Raw genomic sequence first — 21,006 nt, 5'->3', positions numbered from 1 at the left:
GTCAACTGATAAGGCAAGATGGGAGATCAAAGCCTAGCCTATAGTCATGAGACGGCTGTGTCATATGAAGCCGTGACCGAGATGCTTCGCACACCTTGGAGTGACGTCTACCGCATCAGTCCAGATGGTCAGAAGTATATTTCACCGCAATGCCTTAACGGCACTGCTGTGCAAAAGATCACCGAAGACAGCGACTACTGGGTGCTAAGATGGTTCTCCCTTGAAGCCTACCTAGCACAAGAGGACTCGGAAGAAAAGAAGAAGAGAGAGTCAAAGGAACAATACCGAATTAACCCCCATAACAAAGATCTTGCTAAGAAACACAAGCTCCATATGGATAATGTGTCTAAACAACGCAAGATCCGTGAAATTTTCGGCCACGATTCGCCATACCATCCGAATCAGCTCGTCTCCAAGCATCACCTGCCGGCAGAAGGATTATGTGAGCAGGAATTGATGTATAAGCTTGCTTGCAAGGTGTCTGACTTGCGAGTTCTGCATGATAAAGGGGAGCTTGCCATGGACCCCTGGGACTTCCTCCGATGGCGGATTGCAAAGAAGATGCAGTCGATGTTCACAATGTCTGCTCAGAGCGGGAGGGATGTGGTCAAAAGAATTGTATTCAGCATCTGTGAGGACTCAGGTTCAAAGAGCGCCTCTAAAATCTACGAGGACCCTACACTGCGCGCCGCTATCATCCGCTCAGCTGGCTATCAAGGTCGACTGGCCAGCTTCCGCAAGCCTGGGGACAAAAGCAGGATCACCAAGACCAAGACTAACACAGCCGGTATGGGACGCATCATCCAGCGGCGCTCAAAAGTCGACCCAATTCCGTCGGCACTCAGTCGACAGTCAGCTCTCAGTCGGACTGATAAGCGCCAGAAGAGGTCAACTCAGCCGTCGACATACGGAGGAGTGAATGCTTACCGGGCACAACAACAACAGAGAGATAACGCAAGGCTTTAAATTCACTTGAGTTTTATCTTCGAGCGTCGCGGGATAAAGGCATACTATCTTGATAGCTCGTTCTTATCCCAGGGGCATCCAGCCTTCTTTCTACCGCATCTATTCGAGAATCTCAAGCCTCAGTCATTGGGTCACTTTCGGAAGATGGAGGACATGTGAGGTTCGGAGGATGGAAGATGTAGATGGGGTTAATGGCAGTGATCCACTGGTCTATTCATTTGCGCGTTGCGCGTTCGGAGTTTGGGGAGGGTTTGTACAATAATTTGCTAAGGCATCCTTTTTGGAAGATGTTAAGCTGCTGCTCGCATATTTACATTAATGCTATCTATGTTTACCTGCTCCGGTGCATACATAACTTTAATATAATCTTTCGTACGACTTGGAATGACTTTTCGATGAACATCTTGTCAGTGGCACGTCAAGACGACAACTGTTACCAATGTTTGTGTTGCCAGTATGATCTTGTGTCAGTGAACAACCCACGCCAAAGTCCGGAGCTGGTGACTTGATTAAAATACACAGATTGACTCTCCTCCACTTACTAACTTGCAAGAGAGTGACAAACATTAGCCACTATCCCGTGAGGTTCTTGTACAATTCTATGACCGGGTATGTCGGGTACATCGGATTAATGAAGGGGTCTCTTTCGTAATGCGAAGTTGATCTATTCATATGATCTCGGCTTCTTACCGAAATGCAGTAAGTCGCAGATTAATTGTTCACATCTTCTCAAGCTCTTGGTTTCAACTGATTTATCATTTCCTGCGCACTCACATGATTGTGGCTTTCTTTCTCCAATCTCCAAATACTCAGTGCATCTCAATGATAAAATTCCACGTTGAACAGCGGGTAAGACCAAACCATCGATCGAAAACAAAGCTGACCGACTGAGTAGAACAAGAGCATAAGATCCCGATATGAGTACGGCTCACGCGATTGCCAAAGCCAGTAAGGCTCGCTTCTTGAGCCAGTTCCCATGGACCATTTCACCTTTCATCATCGGCGCACCAATGCGCGTCATGTCAGGGCCTCACCTAGCCCTTGCGGTCTCCAAAGCTGGAGGCCTTGGGTTCATTGGGCCAGGCGCGAAGCCTGAAGATACGTCAAAGGACCTAGATACGGTGAGGGAGTTGCTACGCAGTTCACCTCCACAGACTCTGCCGTCCGCATTTCCATCCAAGGATACCCTTCCTGTTGGTGTTGGCTTTCAGCTCTGGAATGGCGATCTCAAGTCTGCTGTCAATGCTGTGCAAGAACACAGGCCCTGTGCTGCATGGCTCTTTGCACCGCGCCGAGGACAAGAAGAGCTTGATGAGTGGACATCTCAGATACGAAAAGCCCATCCGGAGATACAGGTCTGGATACAAATTGGCACCGTTCAAGAGAGTATTGAAGCTGCCAATAGTGCGCATCGCCCAGATGCGTTGATTGTTCAAGGCGCAGAAGCGGGCGGCCATGGTCGAGCCACTGACGGTCTGGGCATAATGACACTCTTTCCTGAAATCGCAGACCAAGTCCGTGAGTCGGGCATGTCTCTATTCGCGGCCGGCGGCATCGCAGATGGTCGAGGCGTCGCAGCAGCCCTCTCACTTGGTGCAACTGGCATCGTAATGGGCACGCGCTTCCTAGCAGCAACCGAAACTCGTATCAGCAAAGGCTATCAACAAGAGATTATCCGAGCTAAAGATGGAGCTCAGTGCACCACCAGAACCATGCTCTACAACCATCTCAGGGGCACTATAGGTTGGCCAGAGCAGTATAGCCCAAGGGGTATCATCAACCAGAGCTTCCACGATCATCAAGCAGGCGTGGAATTTGAGGAACTGAAGAAGAGGCATGATGAAGCATTGAAGTCTGGGGATAAGGGGTGGGGGCCAGAGGGGAGGTTAGCGACGTATGCGGGTGCGGCTGTTGGGCTTATACATGATGTGCGGGATGCTGAGAATATCGTGAAGGGTGTGCAGGGGGAAGCTAAAGAGGTTATAGCTGAGCTTGCGAACGATACTATGTAACTTATATCTTACGTCTCTGCCGAGGTAGTTGAGAGGCCATGCATCTCTGCGTTGCAAAACGCAACTTTGGCCGCGGTTGAGATCAAAAACCATCCGATTTCTCGCTCTATCTGGATTTGACCTGAAACTTTTTTCAATGCCTCTCAGTGCTTGTAGATGCTTCATAAAGCGTGATAGATATGAGTTTAGAGCAATGGGCAGTAAGTCCCTGGCCTGAAATATTCTGATACTCAGAGGCAGTCGACTATCGACACCATTCTGACTGACAGAGGCCCGCGTCCATATCGGTTCTTGCTTTAATTAATATACGATACATTATCAATTGAGCCATTGCAGTTAAAAGGTGTTTCGTTCATCAAGTAATCAATACACCTGACGGCTCACTTAATGCCCCCACGACACAGCTATCGGGTTATCTCGGCTGGTTTCTTGCTGCTTCATAAAGAAACACATATGCCTCGATTATTCAACTTGTTCTAAGTGCCCTCATGATAGAGAAGTAGAGGTCTCGAATAAATCAACTGTTCAAAGACATTTGGTACAAGTGAAACTCGTCCTTTTTATCGCATTCCAATCGACTATCAACTGGTAATGAGAGATGCCGATTGAAAGCAAGTATAAGGTTCAGTAAAGAGCGCCGGCACCTATTTGTTAATCAATCTCATGAAAGTAATAAGTAATGTGAGCCTCGGCAAACAACACGATCTCGGGAGGCAATGTAGCTGAGATTCTGACAGAGCGAGCGCAAGGCCCAAAAGAGTGCATATATGTAAATTGATGCTTCAATGACATCCTCTCAGCATTGCCCGTTATTTAGAAGCTATTCTTCCTCACTCAAATGCCAATTGTGACATTTTGCAAGCTCTTGAAGCCTTTGATGACATTCCGAAACTCGCCTTAGCAATTGGGTGAACGTCAAGAGCCGGAGCTTTTGACAGATCACGTGGTCATAAATACAGCAACTCCAATTGGCCAATTCGCTCGCGAAGATGGGTCCATCTTCCAACTTCGACCCAAATCAGCCCATTCCTCACAAATCCCTCGACAACACCTCTCAGCCCATCCCGAGTCATCCTCAAAGCTCGACTCCATTGCCCGACGCAAACCATCAACAAGATGTTCCTGCAACGCTCCGCCCTCACTGCGGCTCGCCGCGCCGCCGCTCGACCTGCTGTCGCTCGCACCTTCACCACCTCTTTCGTCCGCCGTACGCATTTCCATTTTGCTCCTCCAGCCAGCCAATGGCGATCGTAGTATGATGGCTGACTAGTGTTTTTGCTTCCACTACAGGAGATGCTGCCCGTCCTGCCACCCCCAACGAGCAGGCCGCTGCTCTTGCTGGCACCGCCGAGAAGAAGGTTGGCTCCTACAAGACTCTGAAGGGTATGTTGCCCAACAATGCCGCCGCCGACTGCCTCAATGGCACCCCGTAACCTCGGCCGACGGATCGTGATGTGACGTACGACAATCGCTGACAAGCTTTCGTGCACAGAGATCCGAACTGAGGAGGATCTCTTCGGTCCTGGTGCCGCCCCCGGAACCGTCCCTACCGATCTCGAGCAGGCCACCGGTATCGAGCGTCTCGAGATTCTCGGTAAGATGGAGGGCGTCGACATCTTCGACATGCGCCCTCTCGACGCCAGCCGCCTCGGAACGATGAAGGATCCCATCATGGTCCGATCCGCCGGCGAGGAGCAGTTCGCTGGCTGCACTGGTTTCCCCGCCGACTCTCACAACGTCCACTGGCTCGGCGTGAGTCTTACCTTGAAATCCCGGACGGACGGAAATGAAATGCTGACATTTATACCTCCAGATCACCCGCGAGCGCCCCATCGAGCGATGTCCCGAGTGCGGCAGCGTCTACAAGATGGACTACGTCGGTCCTGAGGACGATCACCACCACCACCATCCTCCCGAGTTCGAGGAGCCCAAGACCTTTGCCGATTACATCAAGCCCGAGTACCGATACAAATAAATGCATTATATTACGCTGAGAGGTATTGAGGAGACTGGGTCGTAGCATTAAGGGAAAACTAGATGGATGTGCATGGTGCCCCCGGAGAGAGGAGCCGTTTTGTGTAGAATAGGGTGCCTTTATTCCCTGTGTCAATTTACTAAGTTAGCTTCCAGAAGTTGATGTTGACTATATATTGGGCTTGTTGTGTTTGTGACAATAGCAGTTTGATCCAATTGAGCTTGTATACATCAGGAATGACTTTCCAGGCTTCCATAGTCTGGGTATAGCTGGATTGTGATGTCATTTCGTGGTACGGATGTGAAACATCCATTTGCGGTTATGAAACTCAATACTGCCAATAAGATGTGCCCTTTCGCAAGACGACGAGTATTCGACCGTATGTCTGGCGCACCCTCATCTATTTTCTGACTTCCAGTCCTGAGATTGTGGGAGTCTGGGCTCTCATCTGGTCGATGCTGGATATCAAAGTCGTGTGATAACATCGTATACCGGCTGTAGATGGATATATGAGCGTGATCCTTGTGATGCTCATGGAAGCTCTGAGTGATGAGAAACGTGTGTCGTTGAGCTCACTCATGGCGTTCAACCTTCATCTTCGTCAAAGCTCAGCTTAATCTTTTTGGCCTTCTTTTTGGGTTTGCGATTCTTTGCTGACTCCTTTTCGGTATCATCCTTCTCCTTCTTCTTGTCCTCTCCTTTGCCCTCATCAGAAGCCTCACCGATGACTTTTCCAACCTTTCGTTTCCTTCCTCCAATAGCAGCTTTGCTCTCTGACTCTTTGGCGGTTTCTTTCTCTGCTGCAGGTTCCACGTCGTAATCTCCAGTGTCTTTGACAACTCCATCCTTGTCGACCTCAAGACTCACAACGTTTCCGTCTTCATCTACGACAAGCGGGACATCTTCTGCCTCCTCACTGCTGGAGCGCTTCTTAGCTGACCTCCGTTGCGCAGCGAGTAGTGGATCAGGCCCTGTAGCACCAGCAGCTTGAGCCCTTAGAGCAGCGAGGAATGGCGGTGCCGCTGCTTCGGTGTCGTAAGACAGGTTTTTTGAGTTGATTTTGGGTGCCATGTTTGGTGATGCATGAAACAGACTAGATACAGCTCTGTTTGTTATGGTTGGTTGAGCTGTAAGCGATTGGGTTGCGGCTCTTTGTCAGCGGGACGGGCTTCTTGACGGACGGGAGGATTCGTTGATCGCAGGCAGTTCTTGATGAAGCGGAATCAAGATCCAAGATTCAATCCCAGCCTAGACTCTTCTGAGCAATAGTGCAGCTGCATGCAAGCGCTAACTTAAGTTACACGTGGGTCTTGGAGCGACCTGAATTGAATTTCTTGCTTGCTTTCGCTTGTTCGTAGAAGCCTCCACATGGGTCTGTGAGTGACAATCTGGATGTGCGAACCTAATCTAATTATAAATCTAATTATTTTTCTCCTTACAGGGAGTTTTCGTTTTCTTCATTTCAGGTCAGTCAGTTTTGCATCAAACGCATCTAGGTACATGTGCCGGTTCAACGTGGGCCCTTATATCGGTGTCCGGTAGTGTTCCGTCCTTTTTGTTTGGTGTTTGATTGGATCGACGCTGTCATGATTCAAAGGATGAGCAAGCTATTGGCTCACGGACGAGCCCGTGCCCCCTGTAACGACCCGGGATCTTGGTGAATGTGCATGAATAACTGCAGTTGGTACAGCTCAAGCTACACCTGCAGTACCTCCCTGCTCCCCTACATCAGTCATTATCTTCAGTGGCTACAGACTCTGCTCACGGCCCCGTCATGTTTTGTGTGCTCCCACTTCCCACCCTCTCATGCTCTATCTGTCTGTGTCTTCTCCCTTATTTGCCTCTCTCTTATTCTTTTTTTGGGCATCCCTTTCAAGGCCAAGACCCTTAGTCTGAGTACAAGAGTCAGTCAGTCTCTACCGCCCTTGCTGTACATGTACATAGAACATGCAATGTAACTCATAACATGGATTCCCTCATTCATTGGTGATCTCTCGCTATCATCCGCCAAGAACAAGGAGTCTGTGCCCCACCGACCGTCTCTACCAGGTCGACGCGTCAGTAGTTTTTTGCTTGCTAGATCAAACTCTGGGCCTGCTTTTGGCTTTGACTTTGGTGGAATTTCTACTGTATTGCACTAGAATCAGGGAATGTGGTCCCTGCCGCTCGTTACTTAATTCAAACCGTCTCCCTGTCTGTCTTTTAGAGATCCAATATCCCATCCCACGACTGCTTCTCCTTCAATGTTACGTCTATGGACGACGTGCGACGACACCATCGAAATCCACGAGCCACGACAACGATACCACGACCGTCTTCTCTTCTGCGATCACATTTGACATAATTTTTTTTTTTACCTTTTTTAAACTTCCCGGTCCCACCTTGAAGATCGACCGAACTACCTACGGCTACCGTACAAGTTAATTGCCCCATCTACCAATACCGATCTCCCTCCCTGGCCTCCTATTCCTCGACCACGACCACATCTACAACTTCAATCTTGTCTTCGACGGCTGTCGCAGGCGCCACGATACGGCGCTTTTCATGTCCTCCAGACTCCGACTGCTACCGATCACAATACCTACCGCCGTGGTAGGATCTTCCTCGCCATGGACTTGATCAGGAGGGCCACCAAGGTGGCTCCCAGCAAACCTCCTCTACAACTTCCCCTCGACGAGAAGAGGGATTCCAAACATAACAAGTCGGTCGATTCTCGCATGGCCTTTTTCCGAAGACCCCTGCGACTAAAGGGGAACTCTACAATTTCCGTGCCTCTGGGCGTGGTTGTCTTTTTTCCAATGCTTGTTTTAATCCTTATTTTTATTCTCTTCGTCAGCCATCCCAGTTCCCCCGGCAGGTTTCTGATACCAGGGGGTGCTCCCCCCAAGATGCGGTAAGTCTGATATCAGCATGCTTGGCATGTCAGATAGCTAACAGCCCAAACAGGAAAATCAGCGAAAAGTACGATAAGGTGTTCGTCGAGGGCTGCGCCCAGCCTGACACCAGCCAACCTCGAGCCAACGCCGCATTTGTGATATTAGCGCGAAACAAGGAGATCGATGGTGTTTTGCAATCCATAAAATCAGTCGAGAGACATTTCAATCGCTGGTATCATTACCCCTATGTGTTCCTCAACGATGGTGATTTCGACGACAACTTCAAGGAGGCTGTTAGAAACCACACCTCCGGAGATGTTGAGTTTGGAAAGGTTGGACCAGACATGTGGGGGTTCCCCGATTGGATTGACCCCAAGGTAGCTTCAGAGGGTATTGCCAAGCAGGGTGACGCTGCCGTCATGTACGGAGGCCTAGAGAGCTACCACAAAATGTGCAGATTCTACTCTGGGTAGGTCGAGGTTCTCTTAGCGATCAAGGACAGCTTGACTAACAGCGCAATAGCTTTTTCTTCAACCACCCCTTATTACTCAAGTATGAGTGGTACTGGCGAGTCGAGCCCGAGATCAGCTACTTTTGCGACATCACATAGTACGTTCTTCTCTAGTAAGACGCAGTCGCATTACTAACTAGTTGCAGCGACCCTTTCCAGAAAATGATCGAACACAACAAAACATATGGCTTCACCATCGCCGTCAAGGAACTTCGAGAGACTGTCCCCAATATCTTTCGATACGCCTCCGCCTACAAGCGACTTAACAACATCACATCGAAGGGCTTGTGGGAAATGTTCGTCGAGCCACCAGAGGACGATGACGAGGACGCTTCTAAGGACAGCGATACCTCGCCAAATCCCGAGAAGAGTTTCTGGGATACCCTCACGGGTAAAAAGGAGAACATTGTCGACCCTGAGTCAATGGAGGGAGAGACCTACAACATGTGCCACTTTTGGTCCAATTTCGAAATTGCGAAGCTCAGCTGGTTCCGCAGCAAGGAGTACCAGGACTTCTTTGAAATGATGGACAGAAGCGGTGGCTTTTGGATGGAACGAGTATGCAAGCCAAAGTCCCCCTTTTTGTAACGATGCTAACATTGCTTAGTGGGGCGATGCTCCTATTCACTCCCTTGCCGCTGGCGCTCTCCTCGGGCCCCAGGATATCCATTACTTCCGAGACTTTGGTTACCGACATACAACGATTCAGCATTGCCCTGCCAATGCGCCGGGCAAACAGCTCGAACGTGAGCCCTACCTAGAAAAGACAACATTCCCCGAGTATAAGAGATTTGAGGAAGACGACTACTGGGAGCATTGGGACGACGTGCAAGAAGGTGGCATTGGCTGTCGCTGCAGATGTGATACAGACGTTGTCGACGTTGAAGGCAAAGAGGGATCATGTCTTGCAGAATGGGTCGACGTTGCTGGCGGCTGGGAGCATCCGTACTAGGCCACTTTAGACTTGAGCTGTCTTGAGTATGGACTCTAACAAACGGATCATCATCAGCATTCGAGCACTGCGATTATCAACCAAACATCAACGGCGCTTCAGGGGCATAAGCAACTTCATTCGACTAGGTCAAAGGAATTATTACACATTCGGGGACAGGGAAAATAAAAGAGGGTGCGGCGTTTTGTTTTTGTCCCGAGCATCCTGCCTTTGCCTTAGCCATGGCCGGGATACTCGTCTATCATTGTACTAAAGGGATAGGGCACGCGCATCGTGGGGAATCTGCTGCATACACGGCTTGGGAGGTCTTTGTCAAGATGATCTAAGAGAAGATGGATTTACAATCTACTCTAGATGTCAGAGAACCCGTTGGTATTAATGATACATGTAGGATGAGGACCGGCTCATTCTACAACCACAGAGAAGTGGTTTTGTTGCATGTCTCTTTTGGTGGTATTATGCATAAGTGATCGCCCTGACCTTAATTTATGGTTCTTACTACTGCAAACCTTGAGCCTCATGCACCCATCCCTTAAGTGTGTAGATTCCGCGGTAGCGTAGGCAGATTCCCAGGGGCTGAATGGACGTGGCGTTGGAGGCCCCGGTCTAGAGAGCACTGCCCTCAAGGCAATCAGCTATAATTCTAGACCCACCAGTTCATGGAGGGCTGACCAAGTCCTATGTATAAGAGTCCTAGAAACCACAAAGAGAAGTCTGCGCCAATATCATTCAATTCACGGGTTGTTCTCTATTCTATTCTATTCTCGTCACACAAACCATATCAGTTTCGGTCACAATGGGTGCCTTAAATCGTGTCTCAGAATATCTCTTCGGCCCTGCGATTCCTCATCGAGAACCATGTGGCCGAGCAGTACAAATCATGTCGGATCTTCATCTGGAGCTAAATCGACAATACGCAACGTTTGATTTCCCTGCCAAAGCACCTTTTCTCATTCTTGGGGGTGATATAGGCCGTTTAGTCGACTACGACATGTTTCTTCCTTTCCTCGCACGCCAAACAGAACGCTTCGAGAAGGTTTTCTTAGTTCTTGGCAACCATGAGTTCTATGAGATGAGCTATGAGGACGGTACTGAAAAGGCGAGGGAGCTGGAGAAAGAAAAGTCTCTGAAGGGAAAACTTGTGATTTTGGATCGAAATCGCTGGGACGATCCGGATTCGAAACTCACAATTATCGGCGCAACATTATGGTCGAATATCCATTCTTCAGCAGCTGAGACCATTGCCCTCCGAGTATCAGACTACAAACTTATTAAAGACTGGACCGTCGCCAAACACAACGAGTGTCACGCCCGGGATCTCACCTATCTCACAGAGACCATATCCGAGCTCAACAACCTTCCAGCAGAATCTCAGAGAAATGTCTTAGTGGTAACGCACCACGCACCCTGTGTAAAAGGGTCTTCGAGACCAGAACATGCGAATGCACCGTACAAGACGGCGTTTTCGACGGATGTTATCCAGGCGAGGGAGTTTATGCGTGGAGTGCAGGTTTGGATGTTTGGTCATACGCATTATACGACGGAGTTTAAGAAAGGTGGTGTGAAGATTGTTGCGAATCAGAGGGGGTATGTTTTGGGGTATAAGGGCCCGACGTTGGAGAACACAAAGGGTTTTGATGATGAGAGAGTTGTAGAATTGTGAGTTGGGATAGATTGGTTTCTTGCACTTATATGGTGTTGGGTATTTGCTCTCGAAGAGCTTGGAGTTGGTATACTGAGTTGGTTCATTCATTGATACATTGCAAAGTCGTTTGTATGTATATAATCTATACATCCAAGGCCGTTTATATGTCCCGAGCATATGTCATCAGAAGCTCATGATCTAAGGTCCATCTCGAGTCATGGGGCGACAAAGTTGGTTTGAGTAAACAATAACTTCCGGATGTTCAAAAGGGTCATACAAGACCTGGGGTAGCTCCTGTATCCAGAGGCTTAAGAGTCGTTCTGTTATGCCCAGACACGCACTCGAGCATTTACATCTCTCAAATGCATGGAGATGGGCTGAGTCAAGGCGAAGCCCCAGGCCGTGCCTTGTATGGTATTTAAGCATAATTCATCAGCTTTACAACCCTTGCGCTTCTATCTTCAGTCAATCCTCAATTGAGTGTTGGTTTTATATGTTTGATACCCTTGCTGTTGTTGTTGTTGTTGTTGACTTATAGATTCATGCAGTCAAGAGTGTGCCTTGGGCTATGCTTGAATACAAGGATGATGAAAGTACAGAGATGTTCAATTCACTTAAACTTACAGTTTAATACCTGATGGTATATATCAGTGTTCCCCTCATTGTTTGGTCTATTTTGCATATCGTCTCACCTGCACGATTTCCGCAACCAAACAGCTCCATGAGTATTTTGTTGAGTAAGTACGCATCCGCTTACACCCACAATGTCAACCGGAATATCTAATCTTTACTATAGTCATTATTTGAGTACAAAACTAAGAGACAGAATCTCCTTCGAGGTGATAGTTGTGCTAGACTTCCATCAGTCAAGCATCTCAACGTACGGGTCATTCACAACGAAACTGGGCGTCTTGAGCTGAGACAACGGAAGCCAGCCAAAAGGCTTATACAATACTTGTTTAATCGCTGTCTCTACAAAGTTTATCTGGCCAGCCTTGAACACAGCTATATCGATCGTTCAAATGGGCACCATGATGTTCAAGCACCACCGGGCTACTGATGATGACCCAGCGAATCTTGCATCCGATCCAATGTTTTTATTTCTTGTGATTGGTATGCCTCTTATTGCATTATTTCTCATTTGGGTGCTGCTTGGCTATCTATAGACGCAGAAAGAGAATCAAAAGAGCTCAGCGCGCTGCTAAGGCAAGAGAAAGACTCGCAAGCACGGCTGGGGATACGCAAAGCCTGGGAGGAAGGACTCTCTGCAACTGATTATCGTGTTCTCGGTTCATAAATGCTTCATGATGAATGCTATAGGGGATTAAAATGTTCAGGTGAAAGATTTAGGCTCTGTGGTTGATGTATTAGAGGAGTAATGTATGTAAGTGATATCTTTGAGGGAGGTTCAACGGCTCCCTCTTTCCGGAAGGGCCGGACCTTTGGTACGGCCAGTGAAGATACAAAGACTTTATGAAGTCTTCTAATAATATAATAATCATTTTCAATCTCAATTTCGAAAACGTTGGCTCTGAGCCTGTCGTCGATGAGTTTCTATGAGTTGCAGCCTGAGGCATCCACTGCCCCAGCTTGACGTTCTTGCGCTAAGCCATTCAAAAAATTGGTTACCGTCGACTTCGAGATCGCCAGCATCAATTCCAGACTCACGGCCACGGCGCCCTCTCCACGACGATGCCTCCTCGAATTTCACCCTTCAGCACGCCGCTGTGCTGCAGGACGACTGCCAATGCTCCCGTGTCGTCGCTGACCGCCTACCTCTCCGGCCTCTCCCTCCAGACCCGAAATGCGTCTATCCTCAGCAGTCTCGCCAACAACGCTGGCGCCGTTCACCAGAAGAAGCGAGTTGGTCGTGGTCCCTCATCCGGACACGGAAAGACATCTGGTCGTGGTCACAAGGGTCAGAAGCAGCATGGAAAGGTCAAGCCGTGGTTCCAGGGTGGTCAGACACCTTTGATCGTCAAGCATGGCCGAAAGGGTTTCAGCAACTTGTGAGGCGCCTACAAATATCCCGACAAGAATTTGAAGAGTCAGGAGTTACAAGAGTTCAATTGACTAACAAATTTGCAGCCGAGCTCCTCAGATGTCGGAAGTCAACCTCGACCAGATCCAGGTTTGGATCGACCAAGGACGAATCGACCCCACCAAGCAGATTACACCAAAGGAATTGATCGAGTGTGGCATTGTTGGAACTGTCAAGGATGGTGTCAAGGTCCTTTCCCGAGGTGCGGATATGCTTAAGCAGCCCATCGATGTAATGGTCTCCCGTGTTTCTGCTGGAGCTATTGCCGCTATTGAAGGTGCTGGAGGCAAGGTCCTCACCCGATACTATACCAAGCTGGCCATAAAACGACTCCTACGAGGCCAGTCCGTCAACACAGATAAGCCTCTCCCTCAAGGATTGGAGCACGTCGATACTGTGCTGGCCGCAGCCCGCGATTCACCCTTCCGGTACCGATTACCCGACCCTACCAGCCGTGAGGACATCGAGTACTATCGTGATCCCGCACACCGAGGATACTTGAGCCACCAGCTTGCGCCAGGAGAGTCGCCCAGTTTGTACTTCAGGGTGCCTGGTGTGCACAAGATCAAGAGCGAGGTTAAGAAGGAGAAGGCAGCCACTGAGGAGACTCTGTTCTAAGAGTTGGGAAGGGCATATGAAGAATTGTATTATAATGACCGAGTATAGACACTTGGATGTGATAACAAGCAATGTACAAACAATTGAACTCACGAACTTGTTTCTGTAACCTCTGGTGATCAGCCACAGTCTCGACGGGCTGTGGCGTCTCCAGTAACATCCATTTTAACCGTTGCATGCGTCAGGGGGTACGTACCCATGACTCTCCACAACAGCTCCGTCCGGTTTAAGTTGATGTCGCAGACCCAGGTCTTCTCCACTTGGAATGACTTCACCAACCTCCCAGTTGCCTCTCAATTCGCGTGTATTTCGTCGCTAGAGCTTCTGTATTGCTTATTGGCTTCGCTTCAACTCCTGTAGCTGCAGCTTTGTTCCATCGCAGGCTCGGTATCGCGCACCCAACTCGATTGCGCTGTATATCGTCCTCTTCGCAGCTTCGATTACGAATCGCTATCTAGACGACCGATCTACGCTCTCCACGAGTAATCGCGACTCGGCTGATCGACATCGACGAGATTGATACGCGCCGCAAGATAATCTTACATTCACTGCTCGCCTGAAAGTCACAATGTCACTTTTTGGTTCATCGCCGACGGAGGACAGCCCAGGTCTGGGCTCGTCTACTGGTCCAGCTCGTCGCGGCGGTGCTGGACTCTTCGACGATGACTCTGGTTCTGGAACTCCAAAGCCATCCAACAGTCTCTTCGCTGACGATAACGACTCCCATGATTCACCTTGGGACATGCCCACGCCGCGCAAGCAGCAGAGCAGAGCCGATCTTATTCGCAACCTCCTCCCCGGTAACGACGTGCCCGATGAATATATCGAGACCTTCGATACAGTAGTGCGCGAAGATGGTAGCGGAGGTCAGGTCACTTCTGGTGGTGTCGCAAAGCTCTTTGCTACTGCCAGACTTGGTGCTGATGCCCAAGCTCGCATTATGTCCCTGGTTGCTCCTGGAGGCGGGGATGTACTGCTAGGTCGAAACGAGTTCAATGTGCTGCTGGCTCTGGTAGGCCTTGCACAAGAGGGCGAAGTCATAAGCCTGGATGGTGTTGACGAGCGCCGAAAACGTAAGTAAACATATCTCTTCGATTCGCATTTCGCATGATTATTTTCCCCTCATGTAAATCGCTTGCTTGCCAAGACTTACAAGCTGCCCTATCAACTGGTCAATGCAATGCCATGGATGTCATATCAGTGCTGGCATATGCCCCCCGGCGGTTGGTGGGGACACTACTCAGGTCCAGCTAATAACTCATTTCCATCACAGGCCTTCCGCAACCCAAGCTCGCGGGTCTCACTGCAGAGCCCATCCTACCTCCAGTTGCTGAACTCTCCGCGAAGCCGCCTCAGACACCTCCAAAAGATATTCCTCCTCAACAACAACAAACTCCTCCCGCGCAACAACAGCCTAAGCAATTTCGACCAGCCATGGATGACCCAGAGGATGATCCATGGGGGAGTCCTGATATGCACAAAACCCATGATCATGGTCCCTCCAAGTCCAACGGCACCCAGCGAAACAGCACAAATGGCCATGCCGGCTTTGGCCAAACACCCCCGACAACAGTAATCGACGCTCCTCCTCTGCCTAATATTGCATCCCCTCAAGCCACTACGTCTCCAAACAGCCGGAGACAGCATAGCAGCAACTCGGTGACAACGCCTGGTGGATGGGGATACTTTGATGGGAACAACCCTGTTGTAGGCTTTGGGGAATCTCCCTCTGGGCCTGTCCAGAATCCCTTTGGTGGAGCTCCCGATATGACACCAACTGCACAACCTCCAGCTCTTCAACACCATACGAGTAGTGGTAGAGCCAGCCGAGGCGCCGAGGAGAATGTCGTTGTTGTGCTTATGCCGGAAAAGGAAGGTGTTTTCATGTTCCAGCACCATAATTATGAAATCTCGAGCATAAGGCGCGGTAGCAAGGTTATTCGCAGATACAGCGACTTTGTCTGGCTATTGGATTGTCTACACAAGAGATATCCATTCCGTATTCTACCGCTACTTCCACCTAAGCGTGTAGGTGTAAATGGCAGCCATCTGTCCAACGATGGGACTTTTATCGAGAAGCGAAGGAGGGGTCTGTCGCGGTTCTTGAATGCCCTTATCAGGCACCCGATTCTGAGTCAGGAACAACTTGTCGTCATGTTCTTGACCGTTCCTACAGTAAGTCAATTCTGCCACCAAGTGTAAATCAACTGCTGAAGCTAATATCAGCATCAGGAACTATCTGTGTGGCGCAAGCAAGCTACCATTTCTGTTCAGGATGAGTTTACTGATAGAGCACTACCACCTGGTTTGGAGGATTCTTTGCCAGCTGAACTCGAGGATCTCTTCAACCGAACACGCAATGGCGTCAAGCGGTCTGCTGAGCTTTACATTAACGTCTGCAACATCATGGATCGTCTCGTCAAGCGGACCGAGGGCGTGGCTGCTGACCACGCTCGTATTGCCCTTTCTTTGGCTTCTTTGACAGAAACATCGGAGGATACTTACGCAACTGACACCAACGAGGTTCCTCTTCTTAATGATGGACTTGTTGCCATGAGCAAACACCTCAGAACTTGCCAGGCTTTGATGGAGGATGAGAGCCGTGGATGGGACGAGGGAGTTCTTGAGGACCTCAAGCGCCAACGAGATGCTCTTGTCAGCGTGCGTGAGATGTTTGAGCGAAGAGAGCGATTGGATAAAGATAACATTCCTTATCTGGAGCGGAGGATTCAGACAAATGAGAACAAGCTTGCCAACTTGAGATCTAAGCCAGAAGGTGTGGTTAAGGCTGGTGAGATCGACCGCATAGCAGAGAACATCATCAAGGTAAGTCTCTCTCTAAACTATTAGAAGAGGAAGCGCTAACAAAGGATCAGGATAAGGAGTCTATTGTCCAGCAACACAATCGCTCCATCTTCGTCAAGGAGTGTATCCGCGACGAACTTGTCACCTTCCAATCAACTCAATACCAGGTCAGCCGATGGAACCAGGACTGGGCCGGCGAGCGAGTCAAGTACGCCGAGATGCTCGCAGACAACTGGCGACGATTGCTAGATGAGCTTGAGGGCATGCCCCTGGGTGACTAGAGTCCGCCAGATAGTCATCAAGGGTCATTTGCTACAGCGTACGACTGGCCTGTCGATGAAAGCGCCGAGATTATATGGGGAGACATTGAGTGGTGATTGGATATAACTACGGGAGAGGAGAGAAGCGGTTGTGTGTTTTCAAAGTATATTTATGCGTGCAAGATGTATTTGTGTATCAAGACAAGAGCAAGAAGGTGGTTATGCATGGGTTGAAAGAGGAGCGTTAGCGGGAGGCAGAGAAGCGTGTGGATGTGCTCGATACCCTTCATTCATTTTAGTTTCCAATCCTCATTCATAATAGAAATCAAACTTGCCAAGTTTATACAAGTCGCTGCTCTTAATTATATGGTCGTGTTAGTCCTTGTTCAATATTATGCGAGATCATGGTGTTGTGTTTCAATGCAACGTAAATATTCCCATTTTTATTTTTTGCTGTCCATGTCAGTCTTGGATATCTACCACTGATCTGTCACGGCACCGTGAGAAGCGTCTCCGACCAACTTAGCATACTTGGCCAGCACACCTCTCTTGACTCTAGGCTCGGGGGCCTTCCACTCACTCCTTCGCTTCTCCATCTCCTCATCGGTGATATCGACATCAATGCGGTTTCTAACTGCATCGATAGTAATTACATCTCCGTCCTTGACCAGAGCGATAGGGCCTCCGACCATAGCTTCGGGCACAACGTGACCGACGATGAAGCCGTGAGAGGCACCGCTGTATCGACCGTCTGTGACGAGGGCGAGATTCGAGAGACCAGCACCCATGATGGCTGCAGAGGCCTTCAGTTGTTCGGGCATACCTGGACCACCCTTGGGGCCTTCATATCGAACAATAACGACCAAGTTACCGTCGGATTGCTTGATCTCACCCTTGTTCAGGGCAGCGTTGAGCATCTTCTCAGTGTCGTATACACGAGCCTTGCCTGTGAAAGACAGACCCTCCTTTCCAGTAATCTTGGCAACGGCACCGCCGGGAGCAAAGTTTCCTCGTAGAATGCGGATGTGGCCGGAGTCTTTAATAGGGTTATCGAGAGAGCGGATGATATCCTGACCAGGGTCCAGGCTGGGCCAGTCTTCCACGTTCTCGGCAAGAGTCTTGCCGGTGACGGTCATGATGCTGCCGTCAAGAAGACCACGAGCGATGAGCATCTTGATAACAGAAGGTGTTCCGCCAACGTTGTACAGATCCTCCATGTAGTACTTTCCACTGGGGGCCAGATCAGCGAGGAAAGGTGTTCTATCACTGGCGCGTTGGATATCGTCGATGGTCAGGGGTACACCAGCTGTGTTGGCCATGGCGAGGAAGTGAAGAACGCCGTTTGTGGAACCACCCAGAATCATAGTCAGAACAAGAGCGTTCTCGAAAGAAGCTCGGGTCATGATATCGCGAGGACGGAGATCCTTCTCCATAGTGGTTCGGATAACCTGAGCAGCGCGCTCACATTCACGACGCTTCTCAGGAGACTCGGCAGGGTATGACGAAGAGCCAGGTAGTGAAAGACCCATAGCCTCGATGGCAGTAGCCATAGTGTTAGCCGTGTACATGCCACCACAGGCTCCGGCACCGGGACAAGCATGCTTCTCGATATCATCCATGACATCAGAGCTCTCACGGCCAGCCTCACCAGGATTTGTCTTTGCGTGGAGTCGGCCATAAGTGAAAGCGCCAGAAGCTTCGTAGCATGTGCTGATGTTGATGGGCTGCTCGAGGAGCTTAGAGTGACCCTTGCGGATGGTACCGCCGTAGATCATGATAAAGGGGCGATTGTGACGAGCGGCGGCCATTACAGTGCCGGGCATGTTCTTGTCACAGCCAGGAATAGAGATGTTGGCATCATGGTGCTGGGCGCAAGTTACAGACTCGATGGAATCAGCGATGATTTCTCGAGTTTGAAGAGAGAAACGCATGCCTGAGAGGTGTGAGTTATTTGTGAATTTTGTGAGTGAGTTTCACTGACCTTCGCCTCCCATAGTGATGGCGTCAGAGACACCAACGGTGTTGAACTGCCACCCGATCATGCCCTCCTTCTCAATAGAATTCTTGACGATTTGGCCAAGATCGAGGACTGCAACTTTGTGAGTATAGATTTACCAGCGCGAGGTTGTCTCACTTACGATGAGTACTACAAATCATTAGTGTTCAGTCTTGAGAGAGGCTTTCGGTTCAAAACTCACTTGCAAGGGTTTCCTTGCCACCACACAGTAGCAACACCGATTTGAGGGGCATTCTTCATCTTGTCCTTGTTAGGGACACCAGCTCCGTAGAGCATAGCCTGGTAATGTCAGTGAGTTGCTGGGATATGGTAGAGGTAGGGGAAGCATACCTGAGCTCCGGGATAGTCATGCTCGCGAGTGATCTTTGTTGACCAACGGTTTAGAGCACCACCGGGAGGAAGACAAGGAAAGGGGATGTAGTCGGGATCTTGTTTAGGGTCGTGTTGGACTTGGTCCGCCATGATGATGAGCTGTGAGAGCTGATCTCAGTCTGTAGTTTGTCGGTGGAGTTCAGCGGCTTCTAGTGATTCAATGGCTGAGAAACACCAGAGTTAAGTCCAGGTGAAAGGAGCTATCTCCTGATGACTTGGATTAGTTTAAGTTAAAGGATAAATAGCGACGTCGGAGTGAGAAAGAGGAAGAAAGGATGAGCTGGTTTATGTTACAGTGAAGAGGATGCCAAGGCGTAACCCCACGGGCAGTGACTGACCTTATATAAAGGAATTGATTCCGGACAACAAGGTCTTTAGACTTTGGTCTTGGGTGAGGGTGACAGAGAACCGAAGACGAAGAGAAATTGACCAAAGACAAGCGTCGGATTAGACAAGAATTGTGGTGCGAGTTGCAATGCGTCTGCCGAAGAGCGGAGTAGTTCAATTTTAGTGACTTTTTTCAATGTAAGCGGAATGTCCTGTAGCCTGTAGCTTCGTAGCCCTGTGACTTGAGGTGGTGTAGTGTGCGGAGTAGAGTGAGTGAGTGGCGTTGGCTCCTCTGTTGATCAGTTGAAGTTTACGATATCACAAGTCACGAAGAGAGAAGAGATGGAAGTGAGATTATAATACGGGAGAAAGGAAGTGATGATAACGGCTGCTGCAGTTGTGACATTTTGTACTCCCCAAGCTAATGTCGCTTCTCGCTCATTGACAACACATGATAGATAAGAGAAGCCTCGTGAAATTGCGTCAAACTCGTTTACCTCGTGTTAGAAGAGGCTATTCTCACTCAAAATCTTGGCTTGCCTCACTTATCCTTCCTTTGCCGGACCGAACAGCTCGGCATTCGCTCCGGGTATCTCATCAAGAGTTTCCCCTTCTCTTGATTCTTCTTTCTTTAACCCCTCTTGACTTGGTATGATCATGACATATCCACTTCCCGCCTGCTAGAGAGGCCAGCAACCCCGCACATTAGTTAGTGACCTTTGAGCTTTGTCGAATACCAACCGTCGGTTTAGCAACTGCGGATCCCTCGAGCTTTAATAGGTCCGAGCTAGTCATTGCCAATCAAACAGAGGAAACAAGAACTGTCTGTCTCCTCTGTCAGTGTTGAGTGAGTGCAAGAGATAATGAATACTTGAAATACCCGAGGTCATCTCCACTCCTAGGAAACATGCTCCCCTCACGATACCCTCGTCCAGATCATAAGCGTGGGGTCAAATTTAATTAACCCCCAAAACAAAAACAAACGGCATGACAGCGGCTAAATGGGAAAACACCCTCCCTAAGAATATCTAACAACCTTACAGTTACATTCAGCCGGGACTCCGCAGTCCCATTCGCTATGGATCCGTCCCTTCCCTTCCCTTCCCATGATCCCCGATGCGCCCCTCTCCGCGTGACATCCACAATTTCTTCATCCACCGGGGCCGAACCGCGGATCGGATACGGGGGGGAGACACCGAAGTTTCGGCTGACACTCACCCGAACGGTTCTAACCACCGAGAATTTGTAATGTTTCGACGTATCAGATATATCATGTTATAGTCCAGAATAGGCATGACCTCCATTTGTCGGTTGTTCAACTACAAACAAACACAACCCTTTACGGCTCCTTTCATACCTCAGCTACAAGACACACTGTACGTACTCACAACTCGTCAATATCAACCCCAAGATCATGCAAGTCATATTGGTCTATGCGTCTTGATACACAGCCGTCGTCATTGTGAAACAGAGACTCGGAAAACGCATTGCAACGCTGCACAGCCAAGACACATACACCCACCCACCCAACTCACCACAACACATAAGCATCACTCAGCAGTACCATTACAATTCGGGCTTTTGCTGCGAAATCATCTTCATGACACCTTGTACAGACACTGTTCGGAC

General features: G+C 49.3%; 9 protein-coding genes across 13 annotated transcripts; 7 read left to right on the top strand and 2 right to left on the bottom strand.

Moving 5' to 3' along the window:
• Positions 1-18: 18 nt before the first annotated feature.
• Positions 19-966, top strand: FOIG_10711 (uncharacterized protein; the record flags this gene model as incomplete). The annotated part of the gene is made up of 1 exon (XM_031211173.1): positions 19-966. One exon carries the CDS (start codon positions 19-21, stop codon positions 964-966), a length of 948 nt encoding a protein of 315 aa, XP_031059106.1.
• Positions 967-1,581: 615 nt separating this feature from the next.
• FOIG_10710 (uncharacterized protein) lies at positions 1,582-3,111 on the top strand. Its single transcript, XM_031211172.1, has 2 exons — positions 1,582-1,815; positions 1,862-3,111. Exon 2 carries the CDS (start codon positions 1,884-1,886, stop codon positions 2,976-2,978), a length of 1,095 nt encoding a protein of 364 aa, XP_031059105.1. The 5' UTR covers positions 1,582-1,815; positions 1,862-1,883; the 3' UTR covers positions 2,979-3,111.
• An 865-nt stretch (positions 3,112-3,976) lies between these two features.
• FOIG_10709 (cytochrome c oxidase subunit 5b) lies at positions 3,977-6,207 on the top strand. Its single transcript, XM_031211171.1, has 4 exons — positions 3,977-4,185; positions 4,269-4,361; positions 4,471-4,730; positions 4,792-6,207. Exons 1-4 carry the CDS (start codon positions 4,095-4,097, stop codon positions 4,951-4,953), a joined length of 606 nt encoding a protein of 201 aa, XP_031059104.1. The 5' UTR covers positions 3,977-4,094; the 3' UTR covers positions 4,954-6,207.
• Positions 4,970-6,350, bottom strand: FOIG_10708 (uncharacterized protein). Its single transcript, XM_031211170.1, has one exon. The coding sequence runs from the start codon at positions 6,022-6,024 to the stop codon at positions 5,539-5,541; it is 486 nt and encodes a 161-aa protein (XP_031059103.1). The 5' UTR covers positions 6,025-6,350; the 3' UTR covers positions 4,970-5,538.
• Positions 6,351-6,959: 609 nt separating this feature from the next.
• FOIG_10707 (mannosyltransferase) lies at positions 6,960-9,839 on the top strand. The gene is made up of 5 exons (XM_031211169.1): positions 6,960-7,846; positions 7,900-8,298; positions 8,352-8,438; positions 8,487-8,898; positions 8,948-9,839. The coding sequence occupies exons 1-5, from the start codon at positions 7,563-7,565 to the stop codon at positions 9,290-9,292; spliced, it is 1,527 nt and encodes a 508-aa protein (XP_031059102.1). The 5' UTR covers positions 6,960-7,562; the 3' UTR covers positions 9,293-9,839.
• Positions 9,840-9,963: 124 nt separating this feature from the next.
• FOIG_10706 (uncharacterized protein) lies at positions 9,964-11,164 on the top strand. The gene has a single exon (XM_031211168.1). It carries the CDS (start codon positions 10,089-10,091, stop codon positions 10,953-10,955), a length of 867 nt encoding a protein of 288 aa, XP_031059101.1. The 5' UTR covers positions 9,964-10,088; the 3' UTR covers positions 10,956-11,164.
• Positions 11,165-12,454: 1,290 nt separating this feature from the next.
• On the top strand, positions 12,455-13,705 carry FOIG_10705 (50S ribosomal protein L15). Its single transcript, XM_031211167.1, has 2 exons — positions 12,455-12,946; positions 13,026-13,705. The coding sequence occupies exons 1-2, from the start codon at positions 12,630-12,632 to the stop codon at positions 13,594-13,596; spliced, it is 888 nt and encodes a 295-aa protein (XP_031059100.1). The 5' UTR covers positions 12,455-12,629; the 3' UTR covers positions 13,597-13,705.
• Positions 13,706-13,819: 114 nt separating this feature from the next.
• On the top strand, positions 13,820-17,049 carry FOIG_10704 (sorting nexin mvp-1). Of its 2 annotated transcripts, none has more exons than XM_031211166.1 (4): positions 13,820-14,669; positions 14,870-15,771; positions 15,829-16,422; positions 16,473-17,049. In XM_031211166.1, the coding sequence occupies exons 1-4, from the start codon at positions 14,165-14,167 to the stop codon at positions 16,680-16,682; spliced, it is 2,211 nt and encodes a 736-aa protein (XP_031059099.1). In that variant the 5' UTR covers positions 13,820-14,164; the 3' UTR covers positions 16,683-17,049. The 2 variants fall into 2 exon arrangements, with proteins under 2 accessions (XP_031059099.1, XP_031059098.1); XM_031211165.1 differs by having other exon boundaries at positions 13,876-14,669; positions 15,823-16,422; positions 16,473-17,009.
• Positions 17,012-20,364, bottom strand: FOIG_10703 (dihydroxy-acid dehydratase). 4 transcript variants are annotated; one of them, XM_031211162.1, is made up of 8 exons: positions 20,258-20,364; positions 20,119-20,202; positions 19,389-20,057; positions 19,009-19,257; positions 18,860-18,957; positions 18,800-18,807; positions 18,643-18,750; positions 17,012-18,594 (listed from the first exon to the last, which is right to left on the bottom strand). In XM_031211162.1, the coding sequence occupies exons 4-8, from the start codon at positions 19,138-19,140 to the stop codon at positions 17,138-17,140; spliced, it is 1,803 nt and encodes a 600-aa protein (XP_031059095.1). In that variant the 5' UTR covers positions 19,141-19,257; positions 19,389-20,057; positions 20,119-20,202; positions 20,258-20,364; the 3' UTR covers positions 17,012-17,137. The 4 variants fall into 4 exon arrangements, with proteins under 4 accessions (XP_031059095.1, XP_031059096.1, XP_031059097.1 ...); XM_031211161.1 differs by having other exon boundaries at positions 17,019-18,594; positions 20,119-20,364; XM_031211163.1 differs by lacking the exons at positions 19,389-20,057; positions 20,119-20,202; positions 20,258-20,364 and having other exon boundaries at positions 19,009-19,382.
• Between the last annotated feature and the right edge of the window lie 642 nt (positions 20,365-21,006).

This window comes from Fusarium odoratissimum (assembly GCF_000260195.1).
Source record: "Fusarium odoratissimum NRRL 54006 unplaced genomic scaffold supercont1.19, whole genome shotgun sequence".
Lineage (NCBI taxonomy): Eukaryota > Fungi > Ascomycota > Sordariomycetes > Hypocreales > Nectriaceae > Fusarium > Fusarium odoratissimum.
This window is presented reverse-complemented; position numbering and strand designations above follow the sequence as displayed.

What these genes read in the sequence shown, in the direction of transcription:
- FOIG_10710 (XM_031211172.1), top strand. Translation starts at nt 1,884, where the DNA reads ATGAGTACGGCTCACGCGATTGCCAAAGCCAGTAAGGCTCGCTTCTTG.
- FOIG_10709 (XM_031211171.1), top strand. Translation starts at nt 4,095, where the DNA reads ATGTTCCTGCAACGCTCCGCCCTCACTGCGGCTCGCCGCGCCGCCGCT. An exon ending in CACCACCTCTTTCGTCCGCC is followed by an intron (nt 4,186 to 4,268) that starts GTACGCATTTCC and finishes CTTCCACTACAG; the next exon opens with GAGATGCTGCCCGTCCTGCC. An exon ending in ACAACGTCCACTGGCTCGGC is followed by an intron (nt 4,731 to 4,791) that starts GTGAGTCTTACC and finishes TTATACCTCCAG; the next exon opens with ATCACCCGCGAGCGCCCCAT.
- FOIG_10708 (XM_031211170.1), bottom strand. Translation starts at nt 6,024, where the DNA reads ATGGCACCCAAAATCAACTCAAAAAACCTGTCTTACGACACCGAAGCA.
- FOIG_10707 (XM_031211169.1), top strand. Translation starts at nt 7,563, where the DNA reads ATGGACTTGATCAGGAGGGCCACCAAGGTGGCTCCCAGCAAACCTCCT. An exon ending in GGTGCTCCCCCCAAGATGCG is followed by an intron (nt 7,847 to 7,899) that starts GTAAGTCTGATA and finishes CAGCCCAAACAG; the next exon opens with GAAAATCAGCGAAAAGTACG. An exon ending in GTGGCTTTTGGATGGAACGA is followed by an intron (nt 8,899 to 8,947) that starts GTATGCAAGCCA and finishes AACATTGCTTAG; the next exon opens with TGGGGCGATGCTCCTATTCA.
- FOIG_10706 (XM_031211168.1), top strand. Translation starts at nt 10,089, where the DNA reads ATGGGTGCCTTAAATCGTGTCTCAGAATATCTCTTCGGCCCTGCGATT.
- FOIG_10705 (XM_031211167.1), top strand. Translation starts at nt 12,630, where the DNA reads ATGCCTCCTCGAATTTCACCCTTCAGCACGCCGCTGTGCTGCAGGACG. An exon ending in CGAAAGGGTTTCAGCAACTT is followed by an intron (nt 12,947 to 13,025) that starts GTGAGGCGCCTA and finishes ACAAATTTGCAG; the next exon opens with CCGAGCTCCTCAGATGTCGG.
- FOIG_10704 (XM_031211165.1), top strand. Translation starts at nt 14,165, where the DNA reads ATGTCACTTTTTGGTTCATCGCCGACGGAGGACAGCCCAGGTCTGGGC. An exon ending in TGTTCTTGACCGTTCCTACA is followed by an intron (nt 15,772 to 15,822) that starts GTAAGTCAATTC and finishes AGCTAATATCAG; the next exon opens with CATCAGGAACTATCTGTGTG. An exon ending in TAGCAGAGAACATCATCAAG is followed by an intron (nt 16,423 to 16,472) that starts GTAAGTCTCTCT and finishes ACAAAGGATCAG; the next exon opens with GATAAGGAGTCTATTGTCCA.
- FOIG_10703 (XM_031211162.1), bottom strand. Translation starts at nt 19,140, where the DNA reads ATGGCGGACCAAGTCCAACACGACCCTAAACAAGATCCCGACTACATC. An exon ending in ATGACTATCCCGGAGCTCAG is followed by an intron (nt 18,958 to 19,008) that starts GTATGCTTCCCC and finishes TGACATTACCAG; the next exon opens with GCTATGCTCTACGGAGCTGG. An exon ending in CATCACTATGGGAGGCGAAG is followed by an intron (nt 18,595 to 18,642) that starts GTCAGTGAAACT and finishes CACACCTCTCAG; the next exon opens with GCATGCGTTTCTCTCTTCAA.